This window comes from Sminthopsis crassicaudata, chromosome 4 (assembly GCF_048593235.1).
Source record: "Sminthopsis crassicaudata isolate SCR6 chromosome 4, ASM4859323v1, whole genome shotgun sequence".
Lineage (NCBI taxonomy): Eukaryota > Metazoa > Chordata > Mammalia > Dasyuromorphia > Dasyuridae > Sminthopsis > Sminthopsis crassicaudata.
This window is the reverse complement of record NC_133620.1, coordinates 272,014,720-272,037,210: the sequence shown is the minus strand read 5'-3', so window position 1 is coordinate 272,037,210 and position 22,491 is coordinate 272,014,720. Positions and strand designations below refer to the sequence as shown.

The following is a 22,491-nucleotide window of genomic DNA, read 5'->3' as shown; positions in this document are numbered from 1 at the left end:
CTATGCTGGCAAATGTTTGACAACCACTCTACCAGAACAAGAAAATAGAGCATAACACACTTTTTTTTCCCCCTGAGGCAACTGGGATTAAGTGACTGGTTCAGGGTCATACAGCTAGAAGGTATTAAGTGTCTGAGGCCAAATTTGAACTCAGATCCCCCTGACTTCAGGGCTGGTGCTCTATCCACTGTGTCACTTAGTTGCCCCATACACTTTTAAGTTTAACCTATACCATTAACCTTGTCTCAATCATTTTAAGTCTAGACAATCAAAAAAATAATAAAATTCTGATTTATATTTGCCAATTTCTGAAGTATAAATGCTCATGCTGAAAATTTAACAATCATTTTTGTGAAGCTGATTTGAGGTGATTTTAACACGTCTCTAATCCTTTTTTTTTCTCAGCTACTCTTCTGTTTTAGTAACCCCAGTCATCTGTCTCCTTTGCTTTTTCTCTTGAGAAACTAGATTATGTTGGAGGAAATTACTAAACACTATTACGGGGTTCTCTGAAAATTTATACTGTCCTGCCGCAAGTGAAACCTCACTGCTGAATTATAATTCTTTGCCCACCTTCTGCTTGATACTTTATCACATTCCCCACAATAATTGTTCAAACTTTTTTCTTTTGCCTCAAGAATCTCATTCCATTTCTTCCTTATGATCCTCAATAAGAGAATATAATTTCCTCTTTTTCTGACAAGATTGGAGCCATATTATATAAAGCAATAACATTACTCCACTTCTCTTCATTGAGAATTTACCTAGGGATAATTAAGATCTGGTAGGGTGAATGTTCCCAAATAAAGGCACTTACTGAGTCATCTAGTGGCTTCACACATTCATCTATGAGGAAGCGGATTAAGACTATGGCACTGTCTGTACACAGGTAACCACCTTCCCCCAGACTAAGGATGAGTTTGGCCATGGCTCCTTTAACCTAGCAAATGAAAGATAAGAGGAAAGAAATGCCATTAGAAAGTGGGTAGGCATGTCACTTATTCTCAATTGCTTTATCAAAAAAAGGAAAGAGAAAAGAAAAAATAAAGAAAGTAGGTAAAGCTCTTTATTTTTCATTAAATATATGTCTCATACATGTGATATATAATATTATTTTATTTTAATTCTTAACTTAGAATCCATAAAGAAAACCAAATATTTGAAAATATAAAATAAAAAACATGTATACATGCATATTTAAGCATATATGTAAATAAATACATAACTACATAAATATAGTTATATGTACATATATTGATTTATAAAATATATAACTACATAACTATATGTGTGTACAGTAATAAATAATATATGCATGGACAGATACTGTAAATGAACCCAGAGTACATATGTGAGAATGTATATTGCAAATGTATACACACATATACATATATATATACACACACACAATATTTGTGTATATGTACATATGTATGTCTATACATGTGTGTATATGTGTGTATACATGCATACACAGAAAAAGAGTAAAAATGGACCTAAAATGGTTCTATAATTAAATAGGAAAAAAAGGACTGAATAGTTTTTGGGAAATTACAGAGTTCCTTTAAAGACACTGCACTTCTTTCAGGAACAAGGACCATCTTTTAAACACCATTATTCTATTGGTGATATCTGGTTGTGAGTCATAGTCTTTGAAAAAATGAAAACAAGTTTTATTCAAAGGGCAATGGAGATTCACATACTGTAATGTAAGAAATAAACTACGACACACAAATAGGATAAAGTAAGATTAATAAAAGAATATGGTCCAGCTACTTGACAAAGAGGGACAATCATTAAGTAGCTCTTATTCTCTCTACGGGTATCTTTGGAGTAGCTTAAAGATAATGACCTCATAGGGACAGCTAGGTGGCAAAATAGATAGAGTACCAGTCTTAGATTTAGAAAGACCTAAGTTTAAATCTAACCTCAGACACTGGATACTTACTAGCTGTGTGACCTTAGACAAGTCACTTAACCCAAATTATCTTGCAAAAAAGAAGTAAAACCCTCAGCATGGTGGGTGGAGATCTATATAAAACTTAAGGGGAGGGTTGAGAAAAATTCACATAAATGATTCCTTCTAAGATATTAATTTTAGCAAGATGGTTGAAAAACATCCTCATTGTTTCTACTTTCAGTGACTGATTATAACCCAAATCTGCTCAAATTAATCATTGCCACTGAATGTTATCTGTAGTTAACTGAGAAATTCCCCCCCCCGCCCCCCGCTGGGGTTAAGTGACTTGCCCAGGGTCATACAGCTAGGACATGTTAAGTGTCTGAGATCATATTTGAACTCGGGTCCTCCTGAATTCAGGGCTGGTGCTCTATCAATTGCGCCACATAGCTGCCCCAGTTAACTGAGAATTTAAGGGGACTGATTTTTTTCTCCAACAACTCCTTTACAAAGATCTAGAAAAATATATCAAGTCCTGATTGGAAAATCCAGTGGGGGAGAATCCCCATGAATCATTTCCCCCCCAATTTTTGATAAGTATAGAGAGACAGATAAAGAAGATTGTAGACACAGAATATATCCGGCAATAGATGAGCAAAACAAGTTACCCATGATGACTGCAAGAAAGCTGAAGCTGAGAACAAGGCAAAAAAGAGGTCCTAGATGCAACATAAAGGGATCTGACCTTGTATAGGTTACAGGAATAGATGTCAACTAGCAGGACTTTTGCTTATTGAGCAGTTCTAGGTCACAGATTCTTAGTGGATTCCTATACCTAGAAGTGACATTTAGGGTGAAGAATAATTGTGAGCCCTAGGTTTGTACTGAGTGAGAAACGGAAAAAAAGTTGTAGCTACGTGACTCTGAGCCCCGGAATGAGGCAGAGTAGGGATGAGAAGAGGTACCAATTCCAGCCTCCAGCCCAGTTTGAAATCTGCAGCAGAGTAAACAGAGCAGGAAATCCATATTAAAGTCTTCAGGTCAATCACTATGAACTAGCAGAGCTTTCCAGCCAGCTGATAATGGCCAAATTCATCTGGAATCTACTGGAACTTTAACCAAGGAGAAATCTACAAGTATGATGCTTCAACCCAAATCTAGATCAGGAAATTTCAGACTTCAGACCAGAAGGGCAGAAATCAAACTTTTCCCTGGATCACAACACCATAGAAACACTGAAAGATTGTAATTCCTTAGCCTGTTCTTGGGTTCCTAGAAATAATTCAAGAAAGTAGCAGCAGAACACAAGAGAATGCAAGCTTAATTCAAACATTCTCTTTTGAAATGTACAGAGCCCAATTCTAATATAACATCCAAAGTCAGAAAGTAGGCTGAAATAATTAGCAAATCGAAGAAAAATACCACCGTACAAAACTATTACAGTAATAGGGATGCTCAAGACATAAACCCAGAAGGAGAGAAAGATTGCAAAAATTCTACAATCAAAGATTCACAAAAATCCAAACAGCTAAAGCAACAACAACAAAAACAACAAAAACAAAACTATAGCTTGTAAACAAGTTCAACCAGAATGCTAGGAAGAGATGTAACAAGAATTTTTTAAAAAGAGCTCAAAAATACTTTTATAAATTCAATGAGAGTTACAGAAAGAAAAAGGAGAGCTGTGGAAAAAATTGCAAAGGGAATTAGCAGCTAGACACAAAAGATAAAAGTAAAAGTTAATGATTCCATGAGACAAAAAGAAATAATAAAGTCAAAAGTCTCAATAATAGAAGAAAATGTAATTTGTCTTATAGTAAAAATAACTGATATGGAAATAGATAAAGGAGAAATAATTGAAAAATCATTAGATTGTCTAAAAGCCATGACCAAGAGGGAAAAAAAGAACCTAGATATTATATTGCAAGAAATCATAAAAGAAAGTTGCCCATGTCTTTGAGAACTAGAAGGCAAAGTGAGAACAGAAACAATGCACTGGTAACCTTCTTAAATTTATAAATAAGATCTTTCATAGCAAAATAATGTAATGAAAATATCCTGAAAGAAAAAAAATACTTCAAATACCATACCACAGAAGATTTTGAAGTCATCCATATAAGGAAGCATAGAGCTTGGAATACAATATTCCAGAATGCAAAAGAGATAGAATAAGAATAATTTACCCAGGAAAAAATTAGTACAAAAAGAGTTTTGATGAAATAGAGGACTTTGAGGTGTTCATGATAAAACGACCACAATTTAGTAGAAACGTTGAGATATAAACACAGGAATCAAAACAAATATAAAAAGGTAAACATTAGTGACTAATTATAAGAGACTAAATAAACATCAACTGTTTATATTCTGATATCAGACAATGATGCACATGTCTTCTAAGAACTCTATTATAATCAGGGATTATAGAAGAAATCTAATTAGAGAACCTAAGAGTGATTTTCTTATATTTTAATTATTTTAAAAGGAGAAAGAGCATGGAGAGGAAAATCAATATACTAGGATAGATGGAAAATTATCTCACATAATTGAAGTGCTCAACAAGAAAACTCTACAGACAAGAAGAAAAATTGGGGAGTAAGTGATACTTGAACTTCATTCTCATCTGAACTGAGCAAAGAAAAGAATCCACACATTTGGGTACAGGAATAGATCTCACTTATCAGGGTAATAGGAGGGAAAGGGGAGAAAGCAAATGGTTGAACAAGATGAAGAATGGATTAAGGTTGATTTTAGTCTTAAGAATATACTCTAAAGAGAATATATAGCAAAGAAGAGTTTAAAAGGAAAGAAAGAAAAAAGAATCTATGATTAGACTTCTGTGGGGAAAAAATAAAAAGAGAAGTAGAGTACTGTGTTTTGGTGCTTGGCACTATCACACTCTCTTCTCCTTTATAAAATAGGTGGGAAACAAAGATAAGGAAAGGTATAAAAGGGAAATATATAATTATCAGTCATAACTATGGGATGGACTCCCCTGTATAGCATAAAAAGATAAAAAATAGATTAGAAATCAGCTCCCAACAACGTGTTACATACAAGAAACACACTTGAAATATAAAGTTAACATATAAGATTTAAAATAAATAGACCAAAATCTATAAGGCTTCAGCTGAGGTAAAGAATATTAATCAATTTGATCATAATTCCAGAAGTCTGACAATCTAGCATGCTCCATGTACCCTTATAGAAAGGTGATAGATTTAGGGTACAGAACAAGACATAAAATTTTAGATATGGCCAATGTCAGAATTTATTTTGTTTGACTATGTGTATATGTTCCGATAGAAAATTGATATTTGTCAATTGACCAAAAAAAAAAAAGTAAAAGAAAATTAACATTAAAAAATGGAAGTCCAGGCATGTCTCAGGTTCTTCCTTCTGCTAAAGGAATGACCCTTATTGATTACTCTTATGTCCTTGAAATGTTTGATGAAAGAGACAGTGTTTCTAAATGATCAGCTTCTTCATTTTCAACATATACATCATATTATTTTCTAATCACAAAAGCATGGAAGGGTACTAGTTTGATTGATTTCAGTGTTCTAATTTGTGATTTTCATCAAGGAGATGAGATCAAACATATCAAGTAAACTGCATTCTCCAAAGAGGTAGATTACAAATTCATGCTTACCATTGTATGAATCCCATATTCTCTTATAAATCCCCTAGAGGGGGTCCATTCAATATTTTGGGAGCCTAACTCTTGTTATTTTGACATGTTCATTTAACCTATAGGTTTCCCAGGTTGCAAATCAATTATCTGCAATTCATATTGTGTGATAAATGCATCTTTTTCCAGCCATATATTTCTCTGATGATTTCCTTTATCCCACTTGGCTAACAGTGCTTTAAAATTCAAAGGCTTTTAAGCTAGAAATATTTAGTTTTACTGCACTCACTTATAATTACATTTAGAAATAATCTACACAAAAACCAACTTGTAAGTTAATAGTTCTTTTCCCAAAAGATATTTTTAGACAAATGCTGGCCTATATCATAGGAATACTTTAGTCTTTAGTCTATTACTTAGGAGGATCCAGCTCTTTGACCATAATAACCATTAGATTTAAACTCTCAATCCATTAGTAACTTAAGGATCAAAATCCAATGTTCACTTGGGAAAGTCAAGGTTATTAATGAAAACTCAGTTCTTATATTTGTGCCTGGTCCATCCTTTCTAAGTCTTAACCCTGCAGAGGCTCAGGAGAAATGGTTTTGGTTTAATTCACTTACCTTATAGCTGGGGTTGGGAAGGCATGGCCATAAAGCATGCTGCAAGTCTATCATCACACTGGGAATCATTGAAGGAACTGGGAAAAAAACAACCAAGAGAAACACATCATGAGAAGGTGACTCATGGTCAACTATGGTTGTACAAAGCCTTGATGAAAAGTATTCATAAAACTTCTCTTTCTTACTGGAATATTAAAAAGCAAGGCAACCCAATGCTAAGACTAGCACTGGTATCCTGGAAAAATTGTTAAATATGTTAAGATTTCTTTTCTATCTCTCTCTTTCTCTGCGAGGTACACCCTTCTCTATTCTCGCCATCCCTATTTATCTACATTAGGTAATTTATCAACCTATTCCTTTTCTTTCCCTGAAATCTCATTAGATTTTGCTTTGTATCTTGTAATTCAAGTTAATTATTATCTAAGGTAAAACCATAAAACTCTTCCGCATTGAAGAGTTCACTATATCACTGAAATGATAAGTCTAGTGTCTATCCCTCTTCCTCTTTCCAGAACACACCCTTAGACTGATTGATTGTTTTCTATGGTACTTTGGGGCAACTAGATGGTGATGTGAAGAAAGCACTAGGCTTGCAGTCAGGAGAACCTGAGTTCAGTTCTGATCCCAGATATTTGCTGTATGACTCTGCATAAGTCTCTTAACTCTGTTTACCTTAGTTTATTCATCTGGAGAAGGAAATGGCAAACCACTTCAGTATTTTTTATCAAGAAAATTACAAATGAGCGTCACAAAGGATTGTACATGATTGAAACAATTGAACAACAACAAAAATATACTTTAGTTCCTTAGTAACTATGTGGAAGAAAGTTTTTAAAATATACCTTTGATTTGATCCCCACATCTTTTCTTAATGCTCTGGAAAGTGAAATTTTCTGGGGGACAAAAGGAAAGGTGTTCCCGTTTCTGTTTTATCCTGATTATAACCAGCTTTTTAGCTAATGTTGACCATAAGCCTCCAATTCAATTTAATTAAAATTTATTGAGCATTTATGTGTACTAATTATGGCTAGGTGCTGGTAGATGAAAGACAAATGTGACGTTCATTAACAGTGACATTTATGCATTTCATTCACAAAAATCACAGAAGTCCAGAGTTGATAGTCATCTAATGTAACCTATATCTGAAACAAAATTTAAAAACCCAGTATTTCTCTAAAATATACTTAAGGGAATGACTGCTATTATTATCTCCATTTTATAGTTGAAGAAACTAAAGTAAACAGAGGTAAAATAATAATAATAATAATTTTATCATTGTTGTTCAATCATTGAAGTTGTATCTGATTTTATGTGACACCCTTTGAGTTTTTTTGGCAAAGATACTGGGAGTAGTTTGCCATTTCCTTCTCCAGCTTATTTTACAGATAGCGAAACTGAGGTAGACAGGGTGAAGTGATTTGCCTGGGGTCACAGCTAGTGAGTGCCTAAAGTCAGATTTGAACGCATGAAGTTGAGTTTTCCTGACCTCAGGCCCTGTACTCTATGCACTATGGCACTGCTTAGCTGCTAATAACAATAGTTAATATTTAAATAGCACTTACTATGTGCCAAGCATTATGTCAAGTGTTTTACAATTATTAACTCATTAATCTTCACAGCAACTCTGGGAGGTAAATGATATTACTATCCACATTTTGAAGCTGAGAAAATACAGTAAATAGAAATTAAATGACTTGCCCAGAATCATACAACTAATAACTGTCTGTGGCAGGATTTGAACTTAGGGCTTTCTGATTCCAGCCTTCTATCACTGCACCATTTCTGTCTCTAAATGGTCAATATAACCATTACTTAGAATCATTCATTTAATCCAATTCATAAATAAGAAAGTCATTGTTTTCAACCTAGGAGGGATCTTACAGGCTAGCTAGCCTAGCCTTCATTCTCCCCAGTCTGTATTCTTGACTACCATGATGTATATTTTCTATATCATGATGCAGAAACGTCTTCACCCTGTAAATTCATTTCACCTCTGGATTTTTCCCAGTGGGGAGAGTATCATCATTCTCTGTGGTCTTTTATATTAAGGTGGACTTCTATGTCTTCATTCCTTTCCAATTTATGTACTCCTGCTTCTCTGCACTTTCTTTACTACTCCCCTATATGAATACTTGAGACCTGTTCTTTGTAAGGGCTAATCAATTTAAAGCATTGGTTTATCATCTCCTTAACAATGAAAGAAAGACATGCATGAGAAAAATTCAGGATAATCTTGATGGAGAATACATGTGACAGAAACAAGACATCAAATTATGCCATCTATGACTCTATCTTGGTAAATACATTAGTATGAGATTGTCCCCTCTATCTAAAATCATAATTCAGCAGCCAGGAGAAAGAATGGGTAAAGGAAGCAGAAAGCCTTTTCCTGTCTAGACAATCATAAAGCAAATCTACTAAGTAGTTCAGTAGATTGAGTATCAGGGTTGAATTGAAGAAGATCATCTTGCTGAGTTCAAATATGGCTTCAGACATGTGGGAAAATTTGGGAAATAGAAAAAATTGGGAAAAATTTTTAACCATGTTTGTCTTAGTTTCCTCATCGGTAAAATGAACTGAAGAAGAAAATGGAAAACCACTCTTAATATTTTTGCCAAGAAAATCCCTGATGGAGTCACAAAGTGTCAAGACCTTACTGAAATAGCTCAACGACAACTGTTTATGAGTATTTTAATGATTGTGGGTAAACTTGCAAAAAGATCTTGGTTACACAGTATTCTATTAAATTCAGTAATTGGAAAAGTCCACAACTGTCTCACTGTAGTTACTTACGGTCAGACTTCACTAAGTCTTCCAGGACCCCAATAAGCCAACAGAAGATAGATTCATTTTCCTCATTTTCCTCGATTTTCAGAAACAAAAAGGCAAGTAACTTCTCCAGGTGCTCAGGACCTATTAAAAAAAAAGGCATTGAGGTTCAGCAAGGTATCTTCTTAGTTAGAGTTTAGGCAGGATAGAAAGAGAATGAGGAAGAAAGGAAATAGATTTTCAATGCATGAAATATTATTGAGTCTTTGTGACCTCATTTGGTGTTTTTTTGGTAAGATACATGGGCAAATTGCCATTTCCTTCTCCAGCTCATTTTACAGATGGAGAAACTGAGGCAGAATTAAGTCATACATCTAATAAGTTATTTATTTACAGGTAATTTATATATAGATAATAAGTAATAAAATTTGAACTCAGTTCTTTCTGATTCCAGGTCAGGAGCTTTATCCACTGTACTAACTGCCCCATGTAAAGTACATAGTAGATAGTTATTATTATCATCATTATGGCAAGATAATTGGGGTTAAGTGACTTGTGCAGGGTCACACAGCTAGGGAAGTATTAAGTATATGAAACTGGATGTGAACTCAGGTCCTCCTGCCTCCAAGGCCCATGACCTATCCACTGTACTATCTAGTTTCCCCACATAGTAGATATTTAATAAATATTTATTGATTAATTGTTGCCTACCCAAATCTTTAAGTCTGGCAAGGACCATCTGCACCTGTTTACTTGGAATTCCATCAGAAGGAAGGTTTAGCTGTGGAAACAAATCACTCCATTGACTACAAAAGGCAAGACCAGAGAAGGGAAAACACTGATGGACATGTAGAAGAAATGGAGAAACCAACGAATGGGAAGAGGTAAAAACTACATTTTAAACTAGAGATAAAAATAGTATGTCCAGGAAAATGCATTCTAGTTGTTAGGGAGGTTGGGATGTGAGTTATCTTAATCAGTTTAATAAAGGAAATAGCTATAAGATTACAGAAAAGGATTGAGAAAGATAAATGAACTCTTTGGAGGATCATGATATCAAAAAACATCATAGAATTTTTAAAATGTACATTAAAATAGAAAAAATATTAAAAGTTTGTTGAATAAATAATCTATAGAATCAAAGACTGAACTGAAAGAGATTGTAGAATTCAACACCCCCATTTTATAAAAAGAAGAAAACTGAAGTCCAGTGAGCTTATATATCTCTACATCTATCTATCTATTTATACCATCTATTCATCTACTCACATTTATCTATTTATCTTCTTATCATCTATCCATTCATTCACATTTTATCTATCTGTTATCTATCTACCCGTCCAGTCCACACTTTATCTATCAGTCTATCTCTCTATCTGTTTATCTATTTATCTTTCCTTCCATCCATCCCTTTATATATATATATATCATCTATTCATCCATTCACCTTTTATCTGTATCTATCTACCTATTTATCTATTCTGTCTATCTATCTATCTATCTATCTATCTATCTATCTATCTATCTATCTATCTATCTATCTATCTATCTATTCTTCCTTTCATCTATCTATCCACATTTCATCTACTTATTTATCTATCTGTCTGTCTCTGTCTATCTATCCTTTTATCTATCTATCTATCTATTTTTGTCTCTTTGTATCTCTCTCTGTGTCTCTTCCATTTACATAAAAGTACAATTAATGTACATTACACCCATATATGTAGTTGTATATGCATGAGGTATGTAGGTATCGTATGTATTATATGTTCAAGTGTACATATATGCACATACAAATTTGTGTGTATGTTTATATATGTGTATTTTGATCCTAATCTGATATTTCTTTTTTTATAGAGTACTCTTGTTCTCCAAGGGTTCTCCACCTATGTGGGGATATCAACTTCTCTGTATCTTATAATTTTACAGAATTGTGTAGTGTGTCAAAGTCAAATAGAAATGGAGCCACTAAACTATATATAAAGATCACTGTAGGGCTCATATTAACTTAGAGAACTAATATTAACATTATCTATATTTTGTTATATTTTTACTTATTTCATTAAATATTTCCCAACATTGTAATCTGGTTTAGGATACATTTGGGAATGATGCAGTAACTTAGGTTGTATATTTGATAATTCTGGCTATTTAACCCCCTAGAGGATTAAATAATTCTCCATTTAACTCTCTAGAGGATTAAATAACCATCTATTTAACCTATATAGAGACCTCATATAGAGCTGGCATATGTAAGAAACTGCCCTTGACTGAAGTCAGCTCTAAAGACTATCACATATGTATGACTGTATATATGGATATATAGAAAAGGTACTAGAGACATAGAATAATATGTAAAATATTTTAAATTTTAAAATTGTATTCTTGAGAAATATATGAACTGCACATAAGAAAATGACCTTAAATTGCAGAAAGTGATACATAAGGAGGAACTTTTTAAGGGCAAGTTGTTAAACATAAGAACAAAGCTAAGAGATGTTGAAGAATCACTGTCATTGAAAATAAGACTAGAATAAATATTTTAAAAATGAGAATGGTTTACTCACAATTTTATCTAGAGCTAGGGTAAAGCACTTTAAGATCTTCTAGCAACTTCTTGCCTGTAAGCCAAGGCACTCCATTATAAATTCTAGCATCCATTTATAGGAGAAGGGGGATCCAGATAGACTTCAACAAGAACCTGAGCTTTCCTTACCTGTGAATACAACTCTTGGAACATGTGGGTTGGGTCAGGAAGGTCTGTTTTTAACTCCATGAAAGGAAATACTGGTTTTTACAAGTCCAGGCCACTCTATCCAGGGTCAAAAGAAAACAAATATAAAAAATTATATTGAGGTTGGAAGCCATCACTCTGGCAGGAATAGATCATAACCTCAGTGGTTGAGTCCTCCTTTCCTCCCAATGTTATATTTTGCTCTAGTTCTGTTGTTCCATGTATTGGGGAAGGCTCCATACATATATGAGAAACAAAGGTATACATGTTGACTCCTCAAGCAGCTTGATTTTTCACATGTCATGTGTATGTAGCATACATACTTTTCTCCCCCAATTCATTGTTTCCTCTCACACATTTTGTTAATGGTGTCATCATCTTCCCAGTTACCTAAGCTTGGAAACTCAAAACTCATCATTTGATTTTTCTTTCTCTTTCACTTCCAGCTTCCAATTACTTGACATTTTCTGGTGGTTTCCATTTCTACATATTTTCCCCATCATTCCCCTTTCTTCAACTTCTACTATAATTACCTTCTTTTCCCCATTCTAATAGCTTCCCAACTGGTTTTCTAACTCCTAGATTATATTTTTTCTAAGTCAACTTTCATATAACTACCCAAATTCTGCTTTTTCTGTTGTAATATGGTGGTCATGCCCTCTTTGTACTTAAAAACCTTAAACAACCTTATGTTGTTCCCTAGTGCCCACCAAATGAAGCTTGAACTATAAGTCTTAGTAATCAAGGCTCTTGATGAACTGATCTACCTCACCAGGCTCCAATATACAAGTGTATATTGACTATCCTTTCCCTGACTTGAATATTCTTTTGATGCGATGATTAAATAAATCTCCTATAATTAACAAGATTACAAATGTCTTACTTTGTTTCAACCTCAAACCTGAGGTACCAACCTAGCACAAGCCACACTCAAAGCTACCATAGTAATAAACCTTTTTTTTTTATTGACTTGTATCCAAACTTTGAGGAATCTGAAAAAAGAAATAAACAAACCCTAAAATATTTTCTATTTGTTCCCTTCATGTAATCACAAAATTTGATTGTGATCTATATAGGCTATGATATATGTAGGTTATAGATTCTTGAAATATTGAATTATTGATGTTGAATGAGTAAAAAAGGCATTTATTAAGCACTGGCTAAGAACTAGCTAATATTATGTATTATGTATTATGTATGATAAGCACATTTCTGAGAGATTAATGAAGCTTTTGAACTCAGTTAAATACAAACCCTCCCCTAGATCACTCAGGGGGTTTTCCCTCCCCTAGATCACTCAGGGGGTTTTCCTTATTTATTCGCAGATAATTGAAAGAGAAATTTAAAGTAATAGTTTCATTAAGTATTTTTGCCATAAGTTCACCACCTAAGAAATGTTATGATGAATGACAATAGTCTTTTAAAAGATCTCTCTTCAACTTAACCTCAAGCTTTCATGTAAAGTCTTTTCCATTCTTTGATTCTTCTTACACATGAATTCCCTGATCTCATCACTATTCCTATGAAAAACCTTTTGGTTTAATTATAGCCTCTACCTCAAGAATTATTGTGAAGATATAATGAGATAATTTTGCAAACCTTAAAGTGCCATCTAAATTCGTGCTGTTATTTATTGGTGTTCTTAATATTTGTCTTTCCATTACCTACATGAAGTAAAGCCTAAACTTTTTATTCTCGGCACTAATCTTTCAATGAAATCCATCTGAAAAGTCATTTCCTTTATGAAGCTTTTCCTATTTTTCCCAGCAAAAAATGATCTCCATTTGAACTCCCATGTTTGTTGTTACCTCATTTTTAAGTCATGTCAGACACTTTGTGACACTATTTAGGGTTTTCTTGGCAAAAATACTGGAGTTATTTGCCATTTCCTTCTCCACCTCATTTTACAAAAAAGAAAACTGAAGGTTATATAGCTAGTAAGTGTCTAAGGCTGGATTTGAACCGAGGAAGATGAGTCTTTCTTACTTCAGGCCCAATACTATAGCAGCTACCTCAAATATCTGCCCATTGAACTCCTATAACCTCTTCTCCTAGCTCCCTTATATGTTTTTTTTAATCTAGTCTTTATGAGCTATGCACATATAAATCTGTATGTATTATAATAAATTATAAGTTCCTGGAGGAAGGAAAGTAGGGGAAGGTCCAAGTCCATTAACTATTGCTTTAACAAAAATTTTTACACAATTTAAAAAATCTTGACCTATGATTTCACTTGGTATCATCTACATCAACACACTATAGGGGACCCCCAGTGTCCCCACTAGTTGCAGATTGACAAGACATTTGTAACCAAATTTTCTGGGGGCAACCAAGATTTTAAATGACTTGCTAATTGTCCCATAGTAAATATATGTCTGAAACAAAAATTAAATCTCAGAGTTCCTGAATCCAAAAACATCCCTTTATCCATACTGCTTTCTTAAAACTTCATAATTTTCATAAATGCTTAGTAGCAGTTGAGTAAATGTGGTAAACTAAGTCTTCAGAACAATTCCTTTTTAGAGTTAGACAAAGTTAGGTACAGACACAGGAGAATAAGAAAGGTCTGGATCTCAGAAGAAAAAAAAATGAGTTTTTGGCTTGATGGAATTTAGATTTGAAATGGAGATGTCAAAGGTGATGAGATGTTTTAATTTAGTTGAGATAAGGGAAGAATTGAAAGTTGATGGAACAGCAGAGGGAGATAAGACAGGGAATGTAGAGAGTTTTAACTTGATAGTTAATCCAGAAGAGTTTGTATCTGAACAGAAATAGGATGATGGAACGTGATGGACAACTGATAGGAATATCCTGACTTATGGTGAGAAATGAGGATAAGACTGAAATTTATTAGTGGGAGTCAATAAATCAATCAAAGTAATAGATGAAGTTTAAGTGTCCACTGTGTGCTCCAGGTGGTGTGCCAGGTAGTATAGATACAAATATAAACATGAAATAGTCCTTGTCTTCAAAATGGATTATTCATCAAGTTTCTGTTTATGAAAACCTATGCCAGAGGCTATCTGGCCCAGAACTGGCTTGTGAGAAAAGGCATTTCAGACTAAGAACAGATTCAAACCAGTAAATATAAGAAACCAACCAGTAAATATAAGAAATAAAAACTCACAATGTATGTAGAACTTTAAGATTTAAAAACTAATTTTCTCACCTTTTCTTATGAAATAGGTAATATTCATATAGTTAGAAGAACCTTGAGTGAAAGTAGGCTTAGCTGCCTACTTTCTGGCTTGCCATAAATCCCATAATCCAGATGAGGCAAATGAAGCTCAGGGAGGTTAGGTAGCTTAACTGAATTCATAAGCTAGTTAGTGGTGGACATATAGGCAGACATATGTCCTGGGAGACAAGGGCAGGAAGGATGGTTGTCATATTCAGAATCATGGAATCTCATAGTTGGAAGAGACCACAGAGGTTACTTATTTCAACTTTTATCTAAATAAGAATTCCCAAAAAGCATCTTCATCAAAATGTCATCAAAGCTCTGCTTGAAGACTTCCAATGACAGGGATCTCATTACCTCCTTAAAAAGACCATTCCATTTTGGGATGGCTAATTATTAGGAAGTTTTCATAAACAAGCAACTCAATTTTATCTTTCTGCAACTTCAATCCTTTGCTCTTCTTTCTTCCCTTGGTAGTCAAGTGGAACAAGATGAGCTCTAATTCACCCTTGTTTCTTCCCTTCTTTTTTTCATATTTTTTCCTTTTTTCTCCATTGATTCCTTCTCCATTTAATACAGGAAAGTTTCCTTGATTATCATCTATGGCTTCTTTCTGATCAGTTCCAAAGACTTCTATGTGCATCATGGTCCCTTTTTTTTTTTAATCACTTTTGCTATATTTATCTCCTCTTTTAGAGGACTGACTGAACTTCTTGTTTACTCTCTCAGACTTCTCTGTCTTGTACTTGAAGAAATCAGATACCTGAAGAAAAGTAGAAGGAATCACAACTGGCTTTGTCGATTCATGGTGGATAGATCTAATGACAGAGATAGAACAAGGATGGGACAGTCATCCTCTTCCTCAGGATGGAAAATTTAGAGAACATTGATTGCACATTCCTGGGGATACAACCTCTCCTCAATATCCCTTGTGGAAGCAATGGTAGTACTTGTTAGATTTGCCCCCCCCCTGACTCTTCTCTTCTTCTTCTTAATTATACTCCTGGTAGTAGGAGAATGCTTCTCCTTGCATGACCACACTTTTAGTCAGGTTTCCTCTAGGATGAGCTTCGATGACAACTAATTTCTACCTTTCCAACTTGTCCAGGGTAAAAATATTGAGAGTTGTGTCACTATTCAGTGGATAAAAAATTGAGAAAAGGGACACGCTTGCAACAGACCATTATTCCTATGATTTGGTCACCATTTCTTATAATGTAAACTTCCTGAGGGCAAACCTGTCAATTTGTATCCCCAGGATTTCAGCACATTACCTGCCTATAATAAATGCTTAATATATGTTATCTCATTCCTAGATTAAAAGTTGTTTTAGAAACTGTTTTGGATTCCATTAGTTTTATTTGTACAATTAAAAAAAATTTTAATGTAGGAGCAGCTAGGTAGCAGTGGATAGAACACCAGTCCTGAAGTCAAGAGGACCTGAGTTCAAATCTGGCCTCAGACACTTAACACTTCCTGGCTGTGTGACCCTGGATTAGTTACTTAACCCCAATTGCCTCAGCAAAAAAAAAAAAAAAAATATATATATATATATATATATATATATATATATATACATATATATATATATATGTAATTGAAATTATCCATTTTTGCACCTCACAGTACTCTATATCTTTTATTTATTCAGAAATTACTCACTTATATCTAAGTCTGATAGGTAATATGTTCCATGTTCTTCAAATTTTCTTGTAATATTTCCTTTTATATTTAGGTCATATATCCATTTTTATCTCATTTTGGTAAATGATGTAAGATATTGATCTATGTCCAATTTCTTCCAGATTGCTTTATTTCATGAGCAACATTCAAAGAAGGGAAAAGTTTCAAGGAGCAAGGTCTCTGGCAGCAGAGAAGAGAGCTGATGATGGGTTCAAGAGACATTTAATCCTGCATGTTGAGAGGAATAGAGTTAGTGAGCCAGCTAAGCAGCTTGCCCAGTAGAAACTGCACTGGGGAAGGCTTCCATATGAAGAGAAAGGAAATTGGGGTCTGGCAGCACCAAAAGTATAACTCACCTTTTATATATATATATTTCCTACACATGTGCCTCTCTGCCATTGAAGATTTTGCTCTCTTCTCCAATGTATATGTATTTGTAGAAGAATACATCCTAGGTATAAAGAGTGGAAGTTTTGTACCCACTTGCTATATTAAATAATCTCCTTTCCTTTGAGATAATTGTTTCTAAAGTTTTACTATTAAAAGGAAATTCACTTGTGGAGATTCAGGAGCTATCATTTTGGGAATACAGTCTCATCAGGTATCTTGGAACTTATGAGAATTGTTACCTTCCTAGGGGCCTAACCTGTAAACCTGTAAGTGCTAAGTTAAGGACGTAGTCCAGAAGAACATAGGGTTCTGAGTCACCTGAAAATCAAATTGTGAATGAAAAAGTTTATTTCTAGCTATAATGGCCCTTTTCCCACTTGCTAAATTCCTACGTCTTTTCAACTTACTCTGGTTCTGGTGTTTCCTTTTATTTATAATTTTGGAGACTTTCTCTGTGTTATTTTTTCATAATGAATGTAGTCGATAGCATGAAATAGGTGAATTTTCTATAGCATTTCCAGCAAGTAATCATCTAACTTAAAAAAAAAAAAAAAAACACACTCCCAATGATATTTACCACTTAATTATTCATTGCATTCCATTCAAAACAATGTTTCTTGTGACAAGTTTTTCCATATGTATATATGTGTATATATGTACATATTTGTATATAAGTATACATATATACATGTATGCATTTACATATATACATACATTTATATTATTTACTACCTATCCATAACTCATCTGTTTATGTATCTATTACCTTTGAATTAATCTATTTATGTTTATTATCTCTGTATTATCTACCCAATATATCTTATCTATGTATCTATTCATGTGTCCATCCATTTATTCATATATATTCTCTACTATCTATCATCTCTCTATATATCCATTTATTTGTATCTTTTACTATATATAATCTATCAATTATCTACAAACTTATCATCTGTACATCCATCTATCATCTATCTATCTATATCATTTTATTATATGCCCTTACTCCTTTTATTATGTATTTGTTATCAGCTCCTTCCAAGAAGGAAAAGGGTATGGCAAAAGAAAAAAAAAAGAACTTTGTTTAAAAAGGAAGGAAATTTTAGAAGTGGAAAACTGATGTGAACTCAAGAATAAGACTTTTCTATTTTGCTTTGTCTTTCTGGGCTTCTGAAAGAGCTACAGCACTGAAAAGTTCAGAAGAGAAAATAGAATCTCCTCAAAGGTTCTGGAAAAAGAAGTAATAACTATATTTGGGTAACTTTACACATAATTCTCTAAACCTTTAAAAGCCTGAGACCTTCCATGTAAAGTACTTCAAGGTTCACAAAGTACCTTATGTATAATAACTTATTTGATCCTTATAACAACCCTGTGAAATATATTCTACTACTACTACTACTACTACTACTACTACTACTACTACTACTACTACTACTACTACTACTACTACTACTACATTCCATAGAAAAGAAAACTGGATAAATTAAGGAGTAACTTATATGGGATCACACAGCTAGTGTCAGGGACAACATATGTGAGCCACAGTCTTCCTGACTCCAAATATAATGTTTTATCTATGTCACACTCCCTGCCACATGTGAATTGAATTCAGGAAGAACTAATTCACCCATAGATATAATGTCTTGCAAATTCAACTCTCCTCTAGTGATAATAGTGATAGGAGTCATCACAAAACTTCAGGAGACTGGAATAAGCGACAAAGATCCCATAGTCAGTCTTTGCGGTGTTGGTGGAATGCTTGAGTCAGTCTGTCCAAGCTCACCTATAATGATTTAAGTAAAAGCTTCGTGGGGCAGGTCAGGTGCAAGAAATCTGCAGAGGAATCTGAATGAAATCAGGACATCAAAGATGGTACAAGGCAGGTGGAGTAGAGATGAAAAGTGGTTCTATCAGTTTCTTTCCAAGATTCCATTCTTGTTATTGTGACCTCTTGTCATAGAATCCATAGAATATTAGAAACTGAAGGGACTTGAGTTCAGGGATACTTCAATTTCTTCATTTGACAGATGAATTATTTGGTACCTATAAACCAACATTATTTGGAAAACGAATTGCAAGACTTGCAAGACTCATTATGTGAAAGGGCTCCACTTGTATGAACAACATCTGCACAGAGGAGGCATTCAAAACTACATTTTGTGATTGATGGATATGAACAGCAAATAATACATGAACCATCCTTGTGCCATAACCAAAAGACTACTCATTGATATTTCAATTTTCCCTGAGTGGTTGCCCATCAGTTGAAGAATGGCTGAATAAATTGTGGTATACGAATGTTATGGAATATTATTATTCTATAAGAAATGATCAGCAGGATGATTTCAGAAAGGCCTGGAGAGATTTACATGAACTAATGCTGAGTGAAATGAGCAGAACCAGGAGATCATTATACATGGCAACAAGAAGATTGTGTGATCAATTCTGATGGATGTGGCTCTTTTCAATAATGAGATGATTCAGGCCAGTTACAATGATGTGACGATGATGAGCCATCTATACCCAGAGAGTATGGGAAATGAGGGTGGATCACAACATACTATTTTCACTCTTTTTGTTGTAGTTTGCTTTAATTTTATTTTCTTTCTCATTTTCACTCTTTTTGTTGTAGTTTGCTTCAATTTTATTTATTTTTTGTTTTTTTACTTTTTGATCTGATTTTTCTTGTGCTGCAAGATAATTGTATAATATCTTGGATTTAGCATATATTTTACCATGTTTAACATAGATTACATGCCATCTAGGGGAGGGGATGGGAGGAAGGGAAGGAAAATTGGAACACAAAGTTTTTCAAGGGTCAGTGTTGAAAAAATTATCCTTGCATGCATTTTTAAAATAAAAAACTTCAATAAAAATTTAAAAAAGGATATTTCAGTTTTCCTATCCTTAGAGATAGAAGAATGGCTTTGAATGCTTGTTAATGAGCTTGTGTATCTTAAAAGTAGAGCCTGGGGAATGACAACTTGGTGAGGGAGCTGCAGTTTGATTCCAGGGTATTATGTGATCAACCAATCAAAGCATGGAATTAAGGTCACTATAAATCTTGTGGTGGCCAGTCATGAGGATTATTTTCAACAAAACCACACTTACCATTCACCCTTTAGAAAAGACGGAAAGCTTGCAAAGAGCTTTCAAAATAGCAGGAGGTGTTGGAGTAGGAGATAGAGCTGTTCCATCTATTGATTGAAAAGATTTTAGACAGGAAAATCAGTTAGGAAACTAATAGTATAGGACTGAGATATTAGTAAAAGATACAAATGGAGATGTTTAGCAAGTCATTGAAACTACAAGATAGAAAATTCTACTTAATTTGACATTTATGGTTAAACAAATCATTTTTAATTGTGTTGTTTTTAAAAATGTTTTTGTTTTATAAATTTAAATAGTTGTTTTAACTTAACTCGGTTTATAATAATTTTTACAAGTCATTTTCCAAGGAGTTGAGATACAAGCTAGTGGTGAGGAAGAAAAAGCAACAATGGTAGAAATTTGGCAGTGAAAAAGGAGGAAAGAAATAAGGCAGTAGCTCAAGGAGCAAAGATGGTAGAGTTCATGGGAGGACTTTTTTTTTCCCCTAAGGGGAGAAGATTTGGTACTTTTAGGAAGATGGAAAGAAACTGGGGATGGAAAGATGTATACTTTGACGCTTTGAGATGAACAGAGGAATAGGGCCAAGATCAGAGATGGAAGAGATGATCTTTGAAAGGACAAAACATCCATAAAGAGATAAAGAAGAGGACATATGAAAAAAAGTTTAAATCTTCTCTTTTTTTTTCAAAAAATAGTGGGAGGTAAAGTTATCTACTGAAGGGTGTGGGATTGGACTTGAAAAACTGAAAAGAATCTAGAATTTTTAGATTGATTATTGTGAGAAATACAGTTGCTATAGAGCAAATAAACATGAATAAGAAGATAAATGAATAACAGTGAGAACCATCAGATAAATTTAGGTGGACTGAATTTGTAGGGGGCTGAGTTAACAGACTTCAGTTAACTCTCTCTAGCAGTTGTCTTCTGCAGCTTAGGAAAATAAGGGAAGAGAATATATGATTGGATTGGGAATTGAAAAATAAAGAGCTTCTTTGAAGAATGATCACTTATAGAGAGATAGATATTATCCTAAAACAAAAGATAGTCTCCACTGGATCAGGTAAAGTGAAAGGGACTAAATAATTGAAAATTGTTGAATTTTTTTTCTCTTTCATTCTGCTTCTGATATTTGCCATATATGTCATCTGGAGTGTGAGCTATCCAATATATAACAACTTCTTTTGTATAATAGTGAGATCCTTCTTACTAGAATTCTTTAAGGTAGAGACTAATACCTCCTTTATTCTGGATTTTAAAAATTAAGATCCCATTGGCTTTTTAGTTATCATGTCACACTACTGGTGAATTTTAAGTTTGCAGTTTCCTAAAACTCAGAATCTTTTTTCATGATAACTTTATCTATAAACATTATGTCTTGTGAAATTCAGCCATTTTGAAAAATTATGAGGATAGTACCCTCCTGACATATTCATGTACCTTCTTTTCTAGCATACTAACGAAAGTACTCCCTACCTAACAAAGTATTCTGTGGTAAGACAATTCTAGACATAAGGTAATAAATAGCATGATGTAGTCCATAAGTATAAAACATGCAGCCCACATTAAAATACAATTGGGATATCTTTAACAAAATACATAAAATACCATAAAATATAGATAATTTTGCCTTTTAAAACTAAATCAATATGTGATCCACAGTTCTTTAAGTATGATTTTAGTCTTGTTTTTCCCCAGTCATATCCAACTCTTCATGTTCTTATTTGGAGTTTTCTTGGAAAGATACTAGACTGGTTTGTCATTGGCAAATCAGTAAACTGAGGCAAATAGAGTTTGTAACTTGCTTAGGGTCACACAGCAGATTTCAGGTACTTTCTGTAACTTCCAGTTACTGGTATGTGAGGCTGAATTTGAACTCAGATTTTCCTGATATCCACTTAGCTGCTCCTGATATGATTTAATGGCTAATACTCTATTTGAGTTTGAAGTCACTGATATAGAGTATAGAGAGTCAGAAAAGATCAGAGTTTGAGACCCAGCTCTAACACTACTAGTATGATGCTAATTAAGTCCCAGGACTTTATCTTCAAAACAAGAAGCTTTAAAAATGTCTATTTTTATAATCATTAAAATTGTGCCGAGTGCCTAAAGAATTACATTTCTACTCTCAGATTTGAAGAATCTGTAATTTGTAGGAAAAGAAACCTGGATTTGTAGGTAAGAAACTTGGGTTTGAATTCTGACACTGCCACTTATTGATCTCTCCAACTTTTAGTTTTCATATTTGTTGATTGAAGAATAATATCACTTCTAGTTAGACTGAGCCCCTTCCCCTTGAGGAAGAAGGTGTGACAAGTAGGCAGAAATAGATAGGACTGCTGTTGAGTTCATTAAGTATGCCACCCTTTACACAGAACGAATATAACCAATCTCTGTATTTTATCTTATTTGTTCTTGATTGATCTATTCAAAAGTGACAGGGATCTGCTTGCTTTGGATTGGTGCATTTAT

General features: G+C 33.8%; 1 protein-coding gene across 5 annotated transcripts in view; it reads right to left on the bottom strand.

Annotated features, from left to right (window-relative positions):
* LOC141566339 (maestro heat-like repeat-containing protein family member 1) overlaps positions 1-18,799 on the bottom strand; it is a 109,113-nt gene extending 90,314 nt beyond the window's left edge. For all 5 annotated transcript variants that reach the window (XR_012489284.1, XM_074310739.1, XM_074310741.1 and 2 more), the window contains exons 1-6: positions 18,695-18,799; positions 11,637-11,732; positions 9,632-9,701; positions 8,945-9,064; positions 6,152-6,228; positions 818-940 (exon numbers count right to left, since the gene is read on the bottom strand). Coding sequence is in view for 4 of the 5 variants with exons in the window: in XM_074310739.1 (XP_074166840.1) it covers positions 818-940; positions 6,152-6,228; positions 8,945-9,064; positions 9,632-9,701; positions 11,637-11,696 (450 nt within the window). In the remaining variant the exon portion in view is untranslated. The remainder of the gene's footprint in view (positions 1-817; positions 941-6,151; positions 6,229-8,944; positions 9,065-9,631; positions 9,702-11,636; positions 11,733-18,694) is intronic.
* Positions 18,800-22,491: the final 3,692 nt, after the last annotated feature.